General features: G+C 40.9%; 1 protein-coding gene across 2 annotated transcripts in view; it reads right to left on the bottom strand.

Annotated features, from left to right (window-relative positions):
* The window catches only part of SAMD13 (sterile alpha motif domain containing 13), a 52,526-nt gene that overhangs the window by 12,576 nt on the left and 22,097 nt on the right, over positions 1-17,853 (bottom strand). For both annotated transcript variants that reach the window (XM_028511134.2, XM_028511133.2), the window contains exon 3: positions 4,268-4,379. In XM_028511134.2, the coding sequence (XP_028366935.1) occupies positions 4,268-4,379 (112 nt within the window). The remainder of the gene's footprint in view (positions 1-4,267; positions 4,380-17,853) is intronic.

Raw genomic sequence — 17,853 nt, 5'->3', positions numbered from 1 at the left:
CTGTTTTTTCAGCCTGTAGCTGTGGCTCACACAAAAAGCTCAAAAAAGGTTTGCCAGAAGAAAACTTAATGGAGATAACTGACCCAGAAGGAAATTTAATAGAGGTAACTGTCATGTGGCAGTTCACCTGCACAGAGAAAAGGAGGTTACACCAAGATCACTAGCATAACCTGGGTGCCACTCCATTCCACAGGAACATGGGACACCATTCTCGTCCTTTGGATGAATGTCGCTCAGTGGCCTGACAGCTTCCAAGGGAGCGTGCTGCTGGAAAGCCATATCCCGGTCTGGTTGCTACCACAATGTAGTATCCAGTTATGTACTGGGAGACCACAGACACTCTTCTGAAAGTAGCCCCTCTGTGGGCAGACATGTCTGGCATCAGTGTCCGCATCCTACTTGGCTCAGGCTGCTGTGACAAGCTACCATAGACTGCATGACTTAAACAGGAGAAAGGTATTTCTCACAGTTCTGGAGATTGAAAGTTCAAAATCACAGTGGCAACATGGTTTGATTCTTGGTGAGGACCCTCTTTCTTGCACACAGCTGCCATCTGGCTGCATGCTTACATGGCAGAGAGAAAGAGCTCTCTGGTTCCACACTCATGACCTCATCCAAATCTAGTTCTCTGTCAAAAGCCCCACTTCTTACTACTATCACCTTGGGATTCAGGGTGTCAACATATACCTTTTGGGGGGACACAAACAGTCCATAAGAGGTAGCATGAAACTGAGCTCCCCACATCATTGGCAACTGTGCTACCCTTTCTGGACTTGCCCATTTCTAAGGTGGTTTAGGGGATGGTCTCCATCCCTGCCTGCTTACATTTAAAGGCAGGATGAAGCCTTACCTGAGGAGACTGAAGGATGCACCTGCTGTGACCTAGAAGATATGCCTGGAAAGGTCATGTGTTTTGCGCTAGGGACTGCTGACTGTTTGTAGTTCATTGCCAGGAAGATCCTTGGAGGTGAAACACTAAAGGCCTCTGAACCATGATGGTGGAAGGGGGAGGTTAACATAGTAGATATCCTAATCTTCAGTCCCCCTAAAAATCACAGCAGCTACTTGTCTTATCAGCTGGAGCCTGTCCAGTAACTCTCTTCTCATCCTTCTTTAATGGGCAGAGGAAAGACAATGATAATTTCACAGCAGGAGGAAGATTTGCATCACTTCTAGAGAATAATTCAAGGCAGACTATTTCCCCTGCCCAACCGCCCTTCCATGAGAACGAAGGAACTCCAGTTTCTGGACCATGCTTGAGAAACTCCAGTCTCCTGGGAATTCTTCCCTGGGCCCCTGAGTTGGCGGGTTCAATGCAGTAGCAAGATCATGTTCCTTCCCCGCACCCCTTGAAGGACTTCTCAATGAAATGCTTTGGGAGAATTTGTTCCTTTTGTATCTCTCAAAGGCCTCAAAGTGTATCTAGTGCCAGAGTGATGTCATCCATTGGGAAAAGGGCCTGCTCCTGGGCCAAGCTCAGAACTGCCCAGTTCCATTTCTGAGGTCCTTTTGAATTCTGCACAGAACCCATAAAGCCCAAAGAACAGGTCCAACCCCAACTTAGGACCTATGTCTCAGGAGTCTGAGCAGAAGCTCACTCTGAAAAACACTTTGGGCAGCTGGGAATCCAGCCAAGAGTCCTTTTAGCAAAGTCCTTTTTTTTTTTGTTAACTTTTCACAATATTGTTCAAATTGAGAGGTGCAATTACTCAACTACAATGATACAAATGAATCCTTCTACCATTACAAACCCAGTTGATCACCCTTCTACTTGCCAACCTGAGCTATTTTCCCTACAATTTTATTATGAAAATTTTCAAACATAAAGAAAAGTTGCATGAATATTATAATGAACACTGATATTCTCAACACTTAGGTTCTACTATTAACATTTTCTTTATGCACTTTATCATGTCCATCTACTCATCCCTCTATGTGATTGTGAGTCCATACTTTGATGCATTTCAGTTTTATACATCAATAAATTTTAAACTAAATACTTCAGTTTGTAAGTCATTAATTATGTAATTATTTTCATAATCCTTTTCCTTTGAGGGAAAATGTATCGGTTATGCAATACACAAATCTGAGTCACTGGCATATACTTGTGCACAGGCAGTGGGCAACGCACACACTTATAACCCAAAGTCTTATCAAGACACAGAACACTATCATCATCAGAAAGTCCCCTCATGCTCCGTCCCAGTCATTTTCCTCTCCCATCCATCCAGAGGCAACCACTGTTCCGATTTTTCCTACCACTGACACACTTTCCTGTTCTCAACCTTTATATGAATGGAACTGCTAACGTCAGAATGTTTGTGCCCCTCCAAATTCATATGTTAAAACCTAGCCCCAAGCCATAGTAGGGGTATTAGTAATGCTATGAATAGGTGAGGCCTTTGAGAGCTAATTAGGTCATGAGAGCAGAGTCCTTCTCAATGGGGTTAGTGTCCTTATAAAAGAGGCCCCAGAGAGCTCTCTCACCCCTTCCTCCATTTGAGAATGTAGCAAAAAGATGGCTGTCTCAGAAGCAAGCATTTGTCGGACATGAAATTTGCAGCTGCCTTTATTCTGGACTTCCTAGCCTCCAGAACTGTGAGAAATATTTGTTTATAAGCCACCCCATTTATGGTATTTTTGATATAGCAGCACAAAAGGACTGAGACAGGAACCAGGAACCATTAGTGTGAACTCTTTTGTGTAAGGCTTCTCTCATTCTGTGATGTTTGAGACTCACCCAGATGGTTACATTCATCAGAGGTTCACTCCTTTTCATTACTGGGTAGTATTCCATTGTATGACTGTACCACAGTTTGTATATTCATTGTCTTCTTAATGGACACTTTGGTTTCTGGTTTCAGACTATTATGAATAAAGCCACTAAGAACAATTTTGTACAAATCTTCTGTGGACGTATGTTTTCACTTCCCTTTGGTGAGTACTCAGGAATGAAATTGCTGGAGCATGGGGTAGATGTATCAATGTTTATGTTACACTCCCACCAACAACGTAACAGAGTGTGGTTGCTCCACATCCTCACCAATATTTGAGTTTATCAATCTTTCTAAGTTTAGTTATTCTGGTGGATGTGAAGTGATTTAAGCTGTTATTTTGCCAAATGTTCCAAATTAACAAAAAATAAATAGGGATCAGCTTTAAAAGAAACATTGGTTGAAGGAAATCTAGAGGTTGGCATATACGATATTAGAAAAGTTCAACTATCCAAACCCAGCTGGAGAGAATAAGAACGAGCTAACAGGATGTGGAAGAAGCAGCCCAACAGATTCTTCAGTTCACAATGTCCTCGATTATAATATTAGATTTAATGCTAGGAAGATGGCAGCCTTTATGGATGGGGAGTAGGAACTCTGTGTTTTCCTACAGAGTTGGTCTGGTGTGGACCACAACATGCTTCCCCAATTTGCTTCTTCATGGTCAAAGCACCTAAAGCACCATCCCTATTGATTTGACCTAGCCTGAAAAATGGGGCCAGGAATCACCCAGACAGTTGGGAGATACCCCCTGTTTTTCCCTCCCTTGTTCCAATACTAACCCTGGACCTATGGGAAGGGAATTAACTTTTGAAGAGCATCAACATTGTGCCAGGACCTATCCCAGGCACTGTGCATATATTACCTTTGAATTCTTACAATACCACCCAATCAAGTGAGGCATTGATAGCTTCATGTTATAGATGTCAAACCAAGACTCAGAGGGATGTAGTAACTTGGCTGAGTTATACAGTGTTAGAAGGACCAGGATTTAAATAAATCCTGTGCTCTTACCACTCTACTTTGCTGAGCACTCGGAAAGCAAATTGGAGGAGGCTATTCAGCTCAGCTGGGGCAAAGGCCAGTAGTAGACAGGGCTACTTGTCTCTTAAGTCAGATTAGCCCCTCCTTTTTCATTCTTTTCTGTTTTCTGCTTTCTAGTGTGTTTATGTTGAAGGTAGGGCTGTTTGGTCTGTCAGAATATGCAGCTGCAAATGCGCTTTAGCCCTCCTCTCTGCAGCTGTGACTGTGTCTCAGGGCTTGGGTTTTCCTCTTGCAGGAAGGAATCATTAGCTTGTCACTTTTCTTCTTCCATTCCCCACCCTCCTCAGTGTCTTGGGGCTTGATATGATTAAGACTTGGAATGCAGGAAAAGCAGAGAGCCCCACTGATCCCTCATTGCTCCCTGGCCCTCTTCCTCCTCACTCCCTCCTGCCTCTGTGGGGAAGGGAGGTAAGTGACTGTGTTCATCACGTGTTTCTCTAGACTGTTACCTGTTCCTGAAAAGCACTAGCTTGCTCCTCAAATCCCGCTGTTCGGAAATAATTGACGACGTCCATTACAGCCCAGTCTGCAGGATCGGGTGGTCTCCCATTCTCCACCGAACTGCAAAACACAAACCCAGACTGTTGTCACGGCAGAGCATGCCAGCCTGCAGCCAGGCCCAGGACACAGGCTCCCAATGCAGGCCCAGGCCCGCCCGCGGGAACTGTGGTCTTCTCTTCCCTAGAGGCCCAGGTCGCAATGCTTCCCTCAGGACCTTAGTCATTCTTCAGTTTCTGGGATTCAGAAGATCATTAGTCTCACTGGCTCAGTCACTGTTTCCCTAATAAACCATTAGGCCTTCAATGCAAACTATTTCTTCATGTGCTATTTTTTAATCCAGAGATACTAAGAGTGGTCCAGTGATTTCTGGCAGCCCATAGTATGATTCTTCTGAGTCAAGAACACTAGGCCCTCTACAAAATGGCCCCAACGTACCTGTCTTTTTCCATCTCCTACTACCCTCCTCATCCCCATTCCCATACATCCTCTCTGCAGCTGTGAGACCGCAGGGCTAATGCCACTCCCCAGTCTGCCATGCCCTTTTACAGCTCTGGGACTTTACACATGCTGTTCCAGCCACTTATAAGGCCCTTCCCATTTGCTTCTACCTGACAAAATCCACCATTCCAGCCCTGGCTGGCATAGCTCAGTGGATTGAGCACAGGCTGCAAACCAAAGTGTCGCAGGTTCGATTCCCAGCCAGGGTACATGCCTGGGTTGCAAGCCATAACCCCCAGCAACCACACATTGATGTCTGTCTGTCTGTCTGTCTGTCTCTCTCTCCCCCTCCATTCCCTCTCTAAAAATAAATAAATAAAATCTTAAAAAATCCACCATTCCTACCTAGTTTATCCTAGTTCAAGTGCTTCCTCCTCTGTGAGGCATTTTCTTGCTCTACCAGGGAATTGTTTTAGTTATAACCTCCTATACACCTGAGAACTCCACTCAAACTCCCACTGTGGCACTTCCATGCAGGATTCCACTCTCTGATCATTGAACAGTTTCTCCCACCAGAGCGAGTGACGTGGGCTGGTGATACACATGTGGACCTGGACCATTTCTCACTTTATTATTCCTAGTGTCAAGCACATAGTTAGGAACTCAATCAACGTTCAAGTGACTAGATATGATCCAGCACTTGTCTGAGAAGGCTGGTGAGTAACCTGCTGGACTGGATTTAGAAGGGAGGGACAGAAGTGGACTAGAGAAGACTGGCAGGGACCTGCAGCCACTGTGACTCTCTCATTTCTGTTTTGGGAGTATTTGTCTGGATTTCTCTGCACCTCATCCAAGATGATTCTTCCAAAGTGAAAATCCAATCACACTGTTCTCATGCTTAAAAATCCTCCAAAGACTTCCCACTGCTTTTAAGGTAAATTCCAAACAGCTTAAGTTGGCTTAAAAGCTCCTTCAGTACAAAGCTCCTGCTAGCTCTCCAGCGAGGAACACATGGCACTTGTGCTGTGGACCTTCAGTCCTGTGGGGAGACACTGATCAGGAAACACACCACTAAGTGTACATACAACTGCACGTTGTGGTAAGTGCAATGGACGGTTTAAGGGGCTAGAGTGGACTTTTCTGCGGAAGTTTCCTTTGAGGTGAGGTCTAGAAAGCAGCCAAAAGTTAACCAGATGAAAAAGTCAGAAGATTATTCCAGGCCCTTTGGCAGGAAGATACACTACTAAGGGAAGGGAGCCATGCTGCTCTTGGAGGCCACACTGAGGACTCCGGGTTTCTGTGTACAAACTATGGGGCCTTGATGAATGGCCTTACACAAAGGGGAAGACCTGATCAGATTCACATTGAAAAGAGCATTGGAGAGGAGCCAGAAGGGAAGAAGAAATGCCAGTGAGAGGTCTAGTTGAATCATCCAGGCAGGAAATCATGGTGACCAAGACTACAGCAGTGACTATGAAAAGGAGAGAAGTGTGTGGATTTAAGAGAGATTTAACCAATAAAATCAGATTACTGAAGTGGTGCACCAGAAATTTAGCATGAGGAACATGGAACTACATAAATGATTAATTCACTTAGATGACACCCCCGGCTAGTTGGACACGATGAATTTGGGGTACCACCAATAGTCAAGTAGAGACTTAATGTGGGATATGATTCTGGAGCTCAAAGCAGATGAGTGAGCTAGAGGTATGCAATTGGGTGACAGAAGCATTTAGATGGTAATTGAAACCTTGGAGAGGATGAGAAGGGAGCTGGGCCTAGAACTGAGCTTGGGGAGGTTCAACATTTAGTGAAAGTTGAAAAGATTCATGTTACTTTTAATGGGAATGATATTGCCTAGACTCTGGGGATTCCTGGAAGTCTTCAAACATCCAAAAGTCCAGGGTCCAGCTGTATTTCTGCTGCCCTCCCAGCGCAATCTTTTGCTCATAGTAGGAACTTAAAATATTTGGTGGAAAAATACAAACTTCTGTCCTAACTAAAGAAAAGGGAGTCATGAATGATGCAGGTGTGATCAATGGTTTATCAACACAGCACTTCTTTTAAAAACATTTAGAGTGAATGCTTACTAGTTAGACGTGTTTTCTACTTAGGGTTTAGAGGTTGTGAATCTATAAGCAATGCATGCCCATCTACATGCACACCCATGGACATGTGTGTTCACATGTTCACACACACATGCACACACATGCACACATATCTTCCTACCACTCAACAGGCAATATACATGGGAAAAATACTGTCAAACATTAATGATATATTTTAATATCAAAGTTGCATGGGTTTTTAAAAAATTACCCACAAGCTGGGATTTTCTATCATCCCATTAACATAAGTGACACAAGCCAACACTGGGGACTCTCTTCAAGGTACCATTTTCCTTCTGTCTCTTGTTTAAGGTGGGCTTGGTGAATGTTTGGAAAGGAGTTCATTGTTCTAATGAACGTTTCGAGTTTTCTAATCAGCTCACTTCTAGCAGTGGGCACTCACTTCTAGGAGTGCCTTCAGATGCACTTTTAAGTGCCCCAGAAAACATCTGAATTCACTCTCCCCATGGATGGCTTCAAGTAGCTGCCTTTCCTCATAAAGAATAGTTATCGAATTGTAATAGCAAAGGATGCTACATTCTAATTTTAGGGTGGGAGGATTTCCTGATTCTTATTATGCTGGGATATGACATCGTCCCATCCATAATTTGGAAATATTCTTGAGTACTAGCAAAAGAGCGGAGAATAAGAACTTGGGAAAACTGCAGACACTGTACTGTGAGGAACAGGAGCGATGGGGAACTAGGTGCTCTCTCATTCTTAAGTGAGGGGTTTACACAGAAGACACCAGTCAATGCATTTAGTAAGTGATCCACCCAAGGTTAAGCCTCATAGTTCCCTCCCCCTGCAAAAAATAATTAGAAGACAAGTCACAATGTTAGATTACTCTCATCCTGCGAGGAGAAACCTACCTGTCTGTCCTCATCTCTCCAGCACCTAGCACAGCTCTGATGATGTGTAATCAATACAGAGAAAATCTGTTATGTTAATGTACTAACAACCAGAGAGTCCTTAGAGTCTACAATATGTTTTTCACACGTGACTTATTCACAGCCTCCCAGCTATGTACTTGTGAACTGACTACTGTACCTGTTTTTAGGAAACTAAGGCTCAGAAAGGTTAAGATACCCAAAATCATATAGTAATGTAGATAAGGAAGAATGGATTCCATACATGTTTGCCTCCAAATGTATGCTTTTTATTACTGATACAACAAACATTGACTGAGAGGCTACTGTCTTCTCAGGACTGCAGTAGATACAGGGTTACAGAGCTGGGAAAGCGTGGGCCAGCCCTGCTGCCCTCAAGAAGCTGGCACTCTGGTAAGGGGAGCAGACAGGTGAACAGTGAGCTGTCACACTGGAACTGAGGGGGAACAAGTGCTAGTGAGGACGCATGCGCTGGAGGGCCCGTGTAGTTCTGCCTGACTACACAACGCTTAAAGATTTTCCACGGCAATTTTGAAAGACATCTATTGCTCCAAACACACCCTAAATTAGGCCCTGAGAGAGGATGGCTTGCAGAGGCAGGTACATGCAGGCACACACTGTCACTCCCAGGTTGTTTAGGCTAAAGCATGATGGATGGTGTCACTGGGCCTTTCTGGTGGTTTCAGCACAGTCTTGAGGAGAGAGCTGGAGACAATCCAAGGCAACCTGACTGCTGGGGTTGGGGAGGCCAGCGCACCAGGGCCAGGCAAGATTATGAGAACATTTCAGAGGATGGATTTAAGTGTCACTTTTCCCCACTAGGAAAGCCATAGTTCCCCTCAAGGACTGCTGTTTGTGACCAAATGGAGACACTTCATTCCCTTTTTAATGGACCATTTTCTCCAAATCTTTTCTTATAACATGTGCATGTCAAATTCCAGAAGGAATTGAAATGGTGCTGCTTAAAACACTGCCCAGCTGATGATTCCCATTGTGGCTGTTAATTTTACACTGATGAAATGAGATGACAGATATAAAAGTTCCACTATCATTTAATATTTATTATTTACTGTTATCATAGCAAAATGCTTCTTAGAACATACTGTCTAAGGTGATCAGTTCATGAATAAATTTCCAGGCTTGGAATTTTTAAAAAACATATATGCATTTTATCTTATTATTAAAAATTAGCAAGAAACTAGGGCAGAACTTGTCTGCTATCCCACCACTTAATTAAATTAGTGCTTCCATTCAACCCAGTCACCCTTTAGTCCCTGTACATATGGTTAGGTGCATCATGCATTGATAAAAATTATATCATGCGTGAATAATTCACACAGGGAAATGATTATCCCTAATTAAACAATCGCCTCACTTTTAAAGAGAGCTTGAGAGACATTATCATGGGAACAGAAATGCAATACATAACACATTTGGCAGATATATGTAGACCGGGACCTTACAATGAGTGTTTTCACATTGGCACATTATCATTTTAAGTGCTGGCAGCAAATAGTCTCCACTTCCCTCTGTATGTCAGTGAAGGCATGTGGAAAATAGCTGAAACTCTTTCTCTGAATCTAGTATGAGTGTACTTTACAGTACTTACGGTATTAGAGATTCTGAGGGATGATTAGACCAAGGGGAAACTCTGGATAAATGCAATCCATATGTGATTCAAAATCCCATTATACACATTAATTGCATTTCTGCTTCAAAGTTCAGAGCAAAAGTTACTTTAGACACTGGTTAATATATTATGGTGATATATTTATCACATTACTCTTTTTATAAAGATAATTCTCAATGCTATATAAGTTCCCACTCAGAAATGCACTCTAACTTTGTACTGCCTTAATCTTTATAACTTACATTCAAAATTAAATTAATTTACTTTTTGCCCCTGTCTTAAAACAGTCTTTGGCTAAAAGCAGTATCATCCCGATTGTAATAAATTAATATTGATCTCTTTGCTTATGACATAGCTAAGAATAAAGCAACTAAGCGAGCTTCAGTTTTATCTTCATTTTTTCTCCTTCTCCCTGTATCCTAACAAGTAAGAATCTGGCTACAAGGTAGGGAGGCCCAAAAAGAAAATGATTCAGAGGTTCTTAACAGGCCATTTTTCATTTTTTAATATTCAGATAAATAAACATTGACTGCATTTAGCTGCAGCATACTCAAGCAATGAAAGCACTGAAAAAGCAAATAATTCTTTAAGACTTCTGTAAATCCTTTAGCTTGGCATTCAGGGATTTGACTCAAACATAACTTCCTGGGCTTTGTACCCATTCCAAGTATGTACGGAAACCCAGCGAGCACAGTCCTGGGCTACCCATGACCGCAGCTTTGGTCATGCCACTCAAAGTCCTGTCTGTTTGACTTCCAGGATTAGCACCCTACCTGGTTTTAAAAGGTACTGGTTCAGTGTCCCCTTCTGAAAATCCTCAGTCAGTATTTTATTCCAATCACTAATTATTTTTAAGCTTCCTATTATGAGTCAGGCACTTGAAGAGCCTTAGAAACTCAGAGTCTAGCAAAAAAGAAAATCTCAAGTTAGCTGCATGATAAAGAGGATCATGCATGTTCCCTGCCTTATTCCAAAGAGCAGTTAAGGAACAGGAGGAAGAGACAGGTGGAGGAAGGAGGGCACAGACGTGAAAGTCGTGCTGGCACCGTGAGTCAGGTCATGCTAGGTATGTGGGTGAGAGGCTCTGGAGGCCTGAATCGGCAGCAACACCAGGAGCAGGTCCCAGGAACAGGGGGGCATCTTCCTGCATCACTTCTTTCCACTATAATAGGAATCTCCCCCCAGGCTGATGATGGCTTTCCTCTGAAATGGCATGGCACTCCGTCCTTAGATATGTCTGCTGGGAATGTCTCCCCAACATCCCACCTAATCTTTCTGAAAAGAAAGAATCTTAAAATTGCCTCTTTTCACATCTGTTCTTAACTTTTTCATACAAAGATCTCTGAACTTGTGTAAATAAGGACTTTCCTCTCAAGAGGACTAAATGAATTTCTGGTTTTATTCAGTATAGATACAATTCATGCCAAGATTTTTGCTAAACACAAACATACGAACCTTTCATATCCCAATCATGAATACTAAAGACAATTATATAAAAATGGCCTGAAAACCTTCGCCTCCCTCTCTGAGGCACAGCACAGTGGTACCATCCAGGGGACTTAGGTGTGGTTTCATTGCTTAGACAACCTCTGCTCCTCCTCCATAGGAATATCAAAGCACACTGGAAAACAGCAACCCTTCAAGGTTATTGTACAAGATAACCTTGCTGTTGTATAAAATTTATATAATTTACAATTTACTGTATACAAATTTATACAATGCAATTTATTGTATAAATTCCTCTGCTATTGTATAAAAAATATATGATGCATGTTTGTGAATTCTGCTGGCTTGGATTGAAACTCCTGTTGTTTTCAAGCTTAAAATGTGATAGTATGCTTAGCTGACTGTAGTTTTACTCATTGAACTCTTTTGAAATGTACACTTCTTTTTTTAAAGGTTTTATTTATTTATTTTTAGAGAGAGGGAAAGGAGGAAAAAGGAGGAGAGAAAAACATCAAGTTGCCTCTCACGTGCCCCAGACTGGGGGCTTGGCCCAGGACCCAGGCATGTGCACTGACTGGGAATTAAACCAGTGACCCTTTGGTTCACAGGCCAGCACTCAATCCACTGAGCCACAACAGCCAGGGATGAAATGTACACTTCTTTTAGGCAGTTGTTTGCAATGGGCATAATGGTATAAATCAAAACAGTAAAGACAATCCATTGTTAACCCAATTTATCATTTAATTTAAGGGTATAATGAAACATTTATCATAAGACTGAACTGTGTCCCTCACCCCAATTCCTATGTTGAACCCCTAACCCTCAGTGTGATTGTATTTGGAAACAGAGCTTTTATGAGGGCATATGGGTGGGGGCCTGATGCAATAGGCCTGGTGGCCTTGTAAGAGCCATCTACAAGCACTGAGGAAAGTCCTTGTGAGGGCATAGAGAAGTGAGAAGGCGGCCGTGTGCAAGCCAGAAAGAACCTTCTCCAGGGGCTGAATCAGCCAAAATCTTGATCTGAAACATCTCAGCCTCCAGAACTGTGAGAAATAAATTTCTGTTGTTTAAGCCACCCAGTCTATGGGATTTTGTTATGGCAGCCCAGGCTGACTAATGCATAGTATACCAGAATGAACAGACAGACATAAAATAGTAAGAAATGAATTTTAGCTTCGCTAAGAGAAATAAAACTGTACCAGTTACATATCGCTATTAATCTCATATAGTATCTATATTCAAGAAATATAGCATTCTAACTTATCCCACCAAACATATCTGCAGAAGCATTACATCAGATCCTTGGTTGGAAAGGTCATTTTTTAGATTTAAATTAGTGGCTCTGTTTACCTCCCCTCCCTTTTCCTTCCTTCCTTCCTTCCTTCCTTCCTTCCTTCCTTCCTTCCTTCCTTCCTGACTTCCTCCCTCCCTCCCTCCCTAGCTATCTGTTAAGAAGTATTTGGTATTAGCCACTGTAAATGTCTTAGGAGTTTTATTTTATTTTTCCATGCCTTTATTGTCAAGGCATCTTACCATCATGATCACTCCCTGTTCCACATTGCTGTTCCCTGGAAAGAATAGCATCCCAGGAACCATCGCTCACTGCATTCAGGTAAAGTGGGGTGGGCAGTGTACTTGTGGGGTCTTGGAAAGGTAGACAGGACAGATGAGGGGGGTGTGATGGGGAGAGAATACCCAGGAACTAACCAAGCAAACTGGATACAATCCCCTCATTGCTTTCAAACACCATATATCTAAGGACTGCTGATTATTTATGTGATACCACAAAAGGACAGATATAGGAGTAAATGAATGAAAGCTAAAGCCAGTGATCAGACACACAATTATTTCTATCAGTTTCCTCTCCTTTATCCTTAAGGAGCCAGGCAAGGCTTCCAGGCAAATAACCAAATATCCTGTGAGGTTATTCATCCAACCCTAGATGTGATTGCTTCCTTTACAAATGGAGACCTGACTACTGTGTAGATTTGTATACATGTAAACGTTATTATATCAGTTTTAATGAGGTAAGTAATAGCCACTGCTATTATTGTTATTATTGTTATATGAAAAATCTCTTTAATAATTCTACAATGAAGTCAAAATTTTGAAATTTTAGCAATATCAATAATAATTTCTAACTTGATCCAAATATTTTACTTCTAACATTCATCTCTTAATACTCTAATTCATGTGGTCAAAAATGATAACTTATTTAACCTAATACTTAGCTTAAGAGTCAATACAGTTAACAGCCTTCAGAGAGGGTCATCTTAAGTCATTATTAATCTATATATGGTCAATGAATTCATGACAAAGGAGCCAAAAATATACAATGGGAAACAGCGCTCAATAAATGGTGAGAAAACCTGGACAACCACATGGAAAATAATGGAATCGGACAACTGCCTTATACCATATATAAAAATTAACTCAAAATGGATTAAAAATTTGACATAAGACCTGAAACCATAAAACTCCTAGAAGAAAACATAAGTGATAAGCTTCTTGATATTGATCTTGGTGATGGTTGTTTTGGATCTGACTCCAAAAGCTAAGGCAAAAAACCCCACGAAACCCAAAAATAAACAAGTGTAACTACATCCTACATCAAACTAAAAAGCTTCTGCAAAGGAAACATTTCATCAACATAATGAAAAGGCAACCTACCACATGAAAAAACTATTTTCAAATCACATATTTGATAGGGGGTTAATATTCAAACTATATAAAGAATTTGTAACTCAATAGCAAACGAAAAATCAAACAATCCAATTTAGAAATGGACAGAGGATCTGAACAGGCAATTGCTAAAGAAGATACACAGATAGCCAACATATGTATGAAAAGGTGCTCAACATCTAATCGTCAGGAAAATACAAAACTAAACCACAGAGAGATAGCACCTCACACCTGTTAAAACGACTACCATGAAAAGACAAGTAACAATAATGTTGGTGAGGATGTGGAGAAAAGAGAACCCTTGTCCGCTATTGGTAGGAGTGTGCATTGGTACAACCACTATGATAAACAGTATGGAGGGTCCTCAAAAAATTAAGAAAAGAACTACCATGTGATCCAGCAATTCCACTTCTGGGTAGTTACATATCTGAAGGAAACAAAAACACTAACTTGAAAAGATGTGTGTACCCCTATGTTCATTGTAGCAGTATTTAAAATAGCTAAGATATGGAAGCAACTGTCCACTAAAATAGCCAAGACATGTCCACTAATGGATGAGGCAATAAAGAAAACGTGGCATCTATATACTGGAATGCTATTCTGTCATAAAACAGGAAATCTTGCCATTTGCTACAACATGAATGGACCTTGAGGGCATCATGCTAAATGAAATAAGTCAGACAGAGAAAGACAAAGTTGGTATGATCTTACTCACATATGAATTATAAAAGTAAAAAATTTAAAGAAAATTAAAATATCCAAACTCACAGATAGAGAGAACAGATAGGAGTTTCCCAGAGCTGGGAGGAAGGGGGCTGAGAGAAATGGCTGAAGGTAGCCAATAGGTACAAACTTCCAGTTATAAAATAAATGCCATGGAAATGTAATGTACAGCATAGTGATATAGTTAATAATACAGCATTGTATATTTGAAAGTGGCTAAGACAGTAGATCTTAAAAATTCTAATCATAAGAAAAAAATTATAATTCTGTACAGTGATAGATGTTAACTAGACTTATCATCGTGAACATTTTACAATTTATACAAATAATGAATCATTATGTTGTACACCCAAAGCTTAAATAATGTTGTGTGTCAGTTATATCTCAAATTTTTTAAAAGCTAATAGCAGGAGATCCAAGATAGCAGAGGAGTGAGTGGAAGTTACACTAACTTCCTCTCAGGACCAATCTGGAATTACAACTAAATTGTGGAGAAGTCATCTGGAACAAGAATTGAACAATATCAAGTGAGAAGCCTTATAACCATGGAAAGACAGAAGAAGAAGCTTTAGCATAACCTGACAGATAGGGAGTGTGGTAGAGATGCAATAGGACTGGCTGAATGCCCACAGGAGGCAGCTGAAGTGCTGGAGGGATACTTAAGCAGCCGGTTGGATCCCCCTGAGAAGTGTGGGATCTAAACCCTAAGCTGGGATCCCCAGACTATAGCACCAGAGCCCAAAAGTACACAGATAATATCCAGCTGTAAAAAGTGGCAGGATTTCTCTCTGCCAGAGATAGATAGCTGGAGATGTGAAGAGCCATTTAAAGGGGCAATGAATACATTTTCAATTGCAGCCACTTACCCTGGGCTCTGGCAAAGGAAGGATGTAGAGTAGACTAGAGACGCTTGAGTAGAGACTGGAGATGAAGGCTTTGGGGAGAGAACTGAGACAATAGCTGCTGGGACCCTGGTGCTGAGTAGTCATCCGCCATACTGCAGCAGTCATCTTGCTCAGGCAGACCACTCCCCTCAGATCAGTAGCAGCCTGAGGGGAAATAGCCCCAACCCAAGGAGGGACTCTGCCACACCCATGGTACTTAAGTCTGACTGCTGAATGCAGAGTGACTAGATTAACAACTGAAGCAGACAGCCACAGACAGTAGATCTCTGGTAGTCTTGAACAAGCTGCCTTAGGCCAGACAGGGTCACCATTTGACATCAACAGAAGGAGATCCAGAAAGAAAAAACAATGGTAAATACCAGATGCTACCAAGATGAAATCCACTGTGTTCTTCTCCATAATTTGTGATATTTTCTTTCCTGCATAGCTTTTAAACATTCATTTCTTGTCCTTCAAGTTTGTGCATATTGTCACTAGATTTTATATTATAGTTTATTTCAATTCACATATTTTGCTCCTCCATTCTCTGACCCCATTTTACCTTCTTCTTTCCTCCTATTATTTTCATTTTAATTTTTTTTCTCTTTTGATACAATTTGTTTGATTCCACATGCTTACTATTATTTCTCTCCCATCCAGCCACTCAAAACCAATTTTCTTGTCAATGATCATCCCACATTCTTTTTCCCACTATTAAAATACCTGAGTTCTCTCTCCACCTTTATCAATCTTTGCTCATTTGGTTGTGCATAGGGTAGTCGTTGCATTTTTCAATGTTATCTCTGGATCTTCACTATTTTTGTATTTCAAATCGCAAACTTTACCATTCTCTTCTTCCACACTTTTTATTCATCTCAAATTTTAATTTTTCCTTGTCTTAGCCTGTTTTTTCTCTTTCATCCTGCCCTCTTTTAAAATTTTTCTTTTTTTCCTTTTCTTTTCATCTCAAGTTTTAATTTTTCCCTGTCTTATCCTGGCTTTCATTCCTCATTCTTAGTATTCCCTCTCCCTCTATCATTTCAAAATCACTTCCTGTTTCTCTAGACATCCCTTAAGCTTTTCTTTCTTTCTTTTTTCCCTCTTATTCCCATACCACCTATATTAATTTTAGCCCATTTGTTGTTGATAGAACTGTGGTGCATCTTTTTCTCCAGTTTGGTTCCTATTTATTTGTTTCCTTTTTTTTCTTTCTCTCATTTTATTTTATTTTTATAAATTTCTGTTTAAACCTAATACTATATGTTTCCCTTCTCTTATTCCATTCCACTTCTTCATTCCCTTTTTTATGATGTAAATTTTATATTCTTTGCATTGCTCCAATTCCCTACTCTTATTAGTGCTCCTGCCTCTACCCTCTTAAAATCATTTTTCTTTCAGTAGGTCATATCATATTCACTTTCCTTTCTTATAATAATCTCTTTACACCCTTATTAATACTGATTCATTTGCTGTTGAGAGTGGGATTGTGGAGGCAGTTATTTTTGTGGGTGTGGGTTTGTTTCCTGGGCTTTGTGGTTTTATTATGGTAGCACCTGCACAACAGCATATAAGAGGTGGTGGGCACATGGCCCCCAGTCAACCAGTTGGAGGGAGGGACCCAGCAAATAATGACCCAACAACAATCAAAACCTAATACATCCAGAGAGCCAACATAAACAGCATAAAGGGCATCCCAAGAGCATCAAGTTCTGCACCACTGAATCTCAGAAATCTCCTACCATAGAAGTTCACACCACAAGCTCAGGGAGTCAAAGTAGATCAATGTAAGAAGCAAAAGCAAACAAGAAGAGTCTCCCCTAAAATGGGGAGACAAAAAAACAATCTTCAATGGAAAGGAAAGGAGGAATCCCCAGAAAGAGTTCTTAATGAAACAGAGGCCAGTAAACTACCAGATAGTTCAAAACAATAAAAAACTATGGGGAAGCAACAAGGACTTACTGCAAATTATATGAAAAAGGATATAAAACCTATCAATAAGAGCCAGGGAGAAATGAAGAATACAATTTCTGAATTTAGGAACACAGTAGAAGGAGTCAAAAGCAAGCTAGATGAAGCAGAGGACTGAATCAGTGAGCTGGAGGACAAGGTAGAAAAAAAATCCCAGAAACAGCAAGAAAAAGAAAAAATACTCAAAAAGAATGAAGAGGGGTTAAGGAAACTACAGGACAACATGAAATGTAATAACATCCATATAATAGGGATGCCAGGAGGAGAAGGAGAAGAGCAAGGGATAGAAAACCTGTTTGAAAAAGTAATGATGGAAAATTTCCCTAATTTGATGAGAGAAAAAATCACAAAGTCCTGGAAGCACAGAGAGTCCCAATCAAGAGGAATCCAAAGGGGTCCACTCCAAGACACACATAATTAAAATGGCAAAATTCCAAGACAAAGAGAGAATCTTAAAGGCAGCAAGTGAAAAACAGGAAATAACATACAAGGGAGTCCCAATAAGGCTAGCAGCTGACTTCTCCACAGGAACACTACAAACTAGAAGGGTATTTTAAGAAATATGCCAAGTAATGAAAAGCAAAGGTCTGCAACCAAGACTACTCCACCCAGCAAGGCTCTCATTTAAAATGGAAGGTCAAATAAGGAGTTTCCCAGACAAAAGAAGGCTAAAAGAATACACCTTCACTAAACCAGCACTGCAAGATATGCTAAAGGGAATGCTTTAAGAAGATGAAGAAAAAAAATAAGAGAGGAACACAGGTA

This window comes from Phyllostomus discolor, chromosome 5 (assembly GCF_004126475.2).
Source record: "Phyllostomus discolor isolate MPI-MPIP mPhyDis1 chromosome 5, mPhyDis1.pri.v3, whole genome shotgun sequence".
NCBI lineage: Eukaryota > Metazoa > Chordata > Mammalia > Chiroptera > Phyllostomidae > Phyllostomus > Phyllostomus discolor.
This window is presented reverse-complemented; position numbering and strand designations above follow the sequence as displayed.